Below are 4,522 nucleotides of genomic sequence, written 5' to 3'. Positions count from 1 at the left end.
TTGCAAATTTTTGAGAAAGTGCCATACAGCCTTCCATAGTGGTTGCACCATATCTTCCCAAATTATTTGCTCCATATACTGAGTGAATAAATATGGGGGAAAGATAGAATCCTGACACACACCTTACCGGATTTTAAACCTTACAGTTCCCTTTGTTTTGTCCAAATGTGTACTCCATCCAGAGCAAAATTAAGTGTTCTAGAATTCCTATTATTCTCTTTATTATCCAAAATTTATTATGATCCACATAATTGAATGTCATTTCATTGTCAATAAAACACAAATAAATATATTTCTGATGTCCTCTTCTAAATCCAATTTGATTTTCTGGCAATATTCTGTCAGTGTGCTATTTCAGTTGTTTTTGAGTCATCTTCAGCAGGATTTTGTTTGTGATAAATAGCAAGGACATGTTAAAAGTTATTACTTTTTTAATTTTATATTGAAAATTCTACCAAGTAGAGTTGTTGCTGTTGCTGCTTTTAGGTGTCTTCAAGTTTACCGTGATGTTAGCAGTCTTACAAACAACAGATCAGAGCCTTGCTCTATTGTAAACCATCCTTACAATCGCTGTCCATAGTTGCAGTCAATCCACCACAGTAGTCTCTGTTTCAACTAAGATCTAGCTGTCATCATCATTAATATTTCTCATTACTTGTAACTTCTGAATTCAGTTTGAATTTCTGGAATCTCCTTAAAAAGTACTGTTTCAGTCATTTTGTATAATATTGTTGTTGTTGTTATGTGCCGTCGAGTCGCTTGCGACTCCTAGCGACCCTATGTACAACAGCCCTAAACTCTACTCTATCCTGTGCCAATCTCACTGCCTCTGACACATACATCCTGATTACCCCAGTTGCTGAATCATCCACCTCATAGAGTGTCTTCCCCTTCTGCACTGTCCCTCCACCCTCCCAAGCATGATGTCCCTCTCCAAGGACTTCTCGCTCCTTACAACATGTCCAAAGTATGTCAGATGAAGCCGCAGAATCCTTGCCTCCAAGGAGCAGCCTGGTTTAACCCTCTCCAGGATGAATCTGTTTGTTTTCTTGGCAGTCCATGGTACATTCAATACTCTTCTCCAGCACCACAGCTCAAAGGCATCAATTCTCCTTCTATCCTCCTTAGTCATTGTCCAACTCTTTGATGCATAGCAAGTGATTGCAAAGACCATAGCCTGTATCCAATGCACCTTAGTCTCCAGAGTGACACCATTGCTCTTAAGTATTTTTTTTCCCTAACATGTGATATTAATGATCCTTCAGTGTTGGTATTTAAGGTTTCAATTTGTTTGAATTAGGACCCTTAAAGTGACTGTGATGAGAACACTAATATCCAAAGAAATTTTTACAGAAATCAAATATTGAGGTTTTTGCTTAAAGAAAACATAAAAACAAGGAAGAGATAAACTACCTTTCATTTGGATTTCCTTGAATGCATACAGATGGGGCTGGGGGCTATTTGGATTCTCACATAGAAGAGTGTGGAATAGCTAACAATGTTTAACAATATCTTCCATTTTTTTTGCAGTATTCGCACGATCCTGACATTTTGAGGCAATACAGAAGCCTTCACTAACAGCCACCCTGGGCACCTCCCAAGGCCTACAAAAGGCACCAATCAAATGATACCATGAATCTGTTCTTCAATGACATGATTAATAAGTTGCATGTTGGGAACCTCATAAAATATGCAAAAATTGATGTTAATTCCTTTCTTAAGCAAATGTTGAAAACTCAATGTAATGGTCAGTATCGCCTGAATAAGTGTATGCTTTCTTGTTCTATAATAAATTACTAACATGGGCTTGAGGACCACTCTCAAAGCATATTATTTTGTTTTGATGGATAGGACAATATTTATAGAACAGGGTTAAGATCTTTTGTTTATAAGGTCCCTATGAGTCTGCTTGACTGGATAGCACTTAACAACAACAACAGCATATATGGCCTGGCCCTTGTCTCCATTTTGGAGACTGGGTGAAGTGGCTGGATTCTGTAAGATGAGCGTTCTTATTTTTGTTGAGGATTGGTATGGAATGATTGATTGCTTGTTTTTTAAATTTAAGCCTCTTGTTTGTTGGTTTTTGGATTTTTTTTTTTTTTTTTCAATTTAAGCCTCTTGTTTAAAGCCAACAAGATCTCCTGGAGAGCATTTGCACTTAAGGCCAGGCCCTTGCTTGCCTCTATTTTGGAGACTGGGTGACATGGCTGGTTCTGTAAGATGGTGGTGTTGTTTTGCTTGAGAATCTGTGTGAATTGTTCGGTTGTATTTTTATTTAAGCCTCTCGTTTAGAGTGAACAAGACCTCATGGAGGGCCCAAGGGATTATGTTTTAATCCATTATTATTATGTTTTGAGAAACATTTTTCTAAGTTGGACTGCAGTCTTCTGTCAATTTGCTGTACTGAGGTAATCTGGGTTTGCTGTGACACTGAACCTTGTGCCATTGCGATATCAAATGCCACAATGTTTGCCCATCGTAGATAATATTTGTTGGAGCTCCCCGTTTAAGACAGGTTTAAAAAAAAAAGACAGGTTTGGAAGCAGGAGTGGCATCCACTTCCTAAACCACATGCTTCTGGAAAATCTGTGAACTTGGAGAAACAACAATAGTTATAGAAAGGCTTCAGGTCTTTTGTTCATTGAGTCACTATGAGTCATGCTCAACTAGACAGTAATCAACAACAACAACAACATAAGAAATTTTCCTTCTTGGGCCTGTAGACACCAGAAGCAACCATCATCTCCTTGACCTTTATGACAGACAAGTTTGCACCATGTTTCAGGGAGTGTAATGGTGGAGACCCACTTACAAAGACTTATTCAGCTCACACTGTCTTCAGCCCTACTCCCCCAGTCATGCCCTGCTCAACCTGACTGAGCACCCAACCCTTCACCCAACTGCAGGATTGACCCACAAAGGAGTGGGCCCACCACCCCTGGGCAAAGGATGAGTTCTCATCTCCCCACCCCTCAAGTATCTCCACTCAAAAAAGAAGATTGCCACCGGAACAGAAAACAGATGGAGAACCAGAAAAAAGATTATTGTTGGGAAATTGAATCAAGTACAATGCTTAAAATCTGCAACTCTAACAACATTATCATAAAAATACTGGGCAGTTTCCTATATACACACAACAGAAGTTGTCTCACACACACATGCCAACACAGTACTAAAAACAACAGAAAAGCATGAGAATACAACCCAAAATAACAAAACTAATGTAGAAATTCCAAAAATGCTAGTTGTTATTGTTGTTCTTGTTAAGTGCCTTCGACTCATGGGCAACTCATAACAACCCTATAGACAAAAGTCTTGAACACAAAAAAACTTTCTTTCATCTTTTCTCTTAGTTCAGAGGGTTTCCAGAGGCAAGCTATTTCCGAAGTGGATGCCACTCCTGCTTCCAATCATGTTTTGAGTTCTACCAAACATTGTCCACCACTGGTAACCATTATTGCATTTGACACATCAGTGACACAGTGTTTACCCTCACAGCAACCACAAGTTGCCTTTGTACAACAAATAGCCAGACCAATGTTATACTACTTAGAAGAAGGCTTGACTGAACACAATTAAAAAAAGGCCTGAGGGCCACAGCCCAAGGGCTTAAATGCCTTTTTAAATACTGAGGCCAAATCTAAGCCCGTCACACGCAATTTCAAGCAACAGCCACACCCAAGTCTCAATCAAAAACCAGAAAACACACCTTGGCAGAATCTCACCTCAGGACTCCGTTCATCTTCCCAGATTGACAACCAAATGCCTTTTTATTTTTTTAATTTATTATTAATTTCCATGAAAATTTACAGAGACTTTGGATTTCCATTCATTCATTGCTGCACTTTTCTCCCCTCCTAATCCTCCCCTGCCCCCAGTACACTACCCTCTTGGAAAAGTAAAAGAAAAATTCTTTCATTGTTTTATAATCCCTCCCCTCAGGTCCACTCCACTATACAGCCTTCACTCTGGACTCCTGTAATGACAAAAATACCAAATTACATATTCCTTTTAAACGGTTCTCTCCCTCATCTGTTTCAGTGAAGTATACACTATTTAATCCATCCTACTCAGTCTCCCCCACAACCACAAGGTCAGTCCTGTTTTATAATAGTGGCACCATGCAGTATTTGTCCTTTTGTGACTGAGATACCTCACTCAGCATAATGTCTTCCAGGGTCACCCATTTTGAATAATATTGCATGAGTTCCTTGTTTTTCAATGCAGCACAGTATTCCATTGTGTGGATATACCACAGCTTCTCTATCCATTTGTTTCTTGATGGGCACCTGGGTTGTTTCCAACTCCTTGTTATGGTAAACAAAGTCGCAATAAACGTGTGTGCATATATCTGCTTGGATGGCAGTTATGGTCTCTTTAGGGTATGTTCCCAGTAGTGGAATTGCTGGGTCAAATGGTATCTCTATTTGTAACTGTTTGAGAAAATGTCATACTGCCTTCCACAGTGGTTGCACCATTTTACACTTTCATCAACAGTGAATCACTGAGTCACTGTATC

General features: G+C 39.3%; 1 protein-coding gene across 1 annotated transcript in view; it reads left to right on the top strand.

The window, feature by feature from the left end:
* LOC102851582 (alcohol dehydrogenase E chain-like) overlaps positions 1–1,555 on the top strand; it is a 49,685-nt gene extending 48,130 nt beyond the window's left edge. The window contains exon 10 of the mRNA XM_006893105.1: positions 1,531–1,555. Within this exon, the coding sequence (XP_006893167.1) occupies positions 1,531–1,555 (25 nt within the window). The remainder of the gene's footprint in view (positions 1–1,530) is intronic.
* The last annotated feature ends 2,967 nt before the right edge of the window (positions 1,556–4,522 follow it).

Source organism: Elephantulus edwardii, unplaced genomic scaffold (genome assembly GCF_000299155.1).
Source record: "Elephantulus edwardii isolate Elephantulus edwardi_28Jun2011 unplaced genomic scaffold, EleEdw1.0 scaffold00122, whole genome shotgun sequence".
NCBI classification, from domain to species: domain Eukaryota; kingdom Metazoa; phylum Chordata; class Mammalia; order Macroscelidea; family Macroscelididae; genus Elephantulus; species Elephantulus edwardii.
This window is presented reverse-complemented; position numbering and strand designations above follow the sequence as displayed.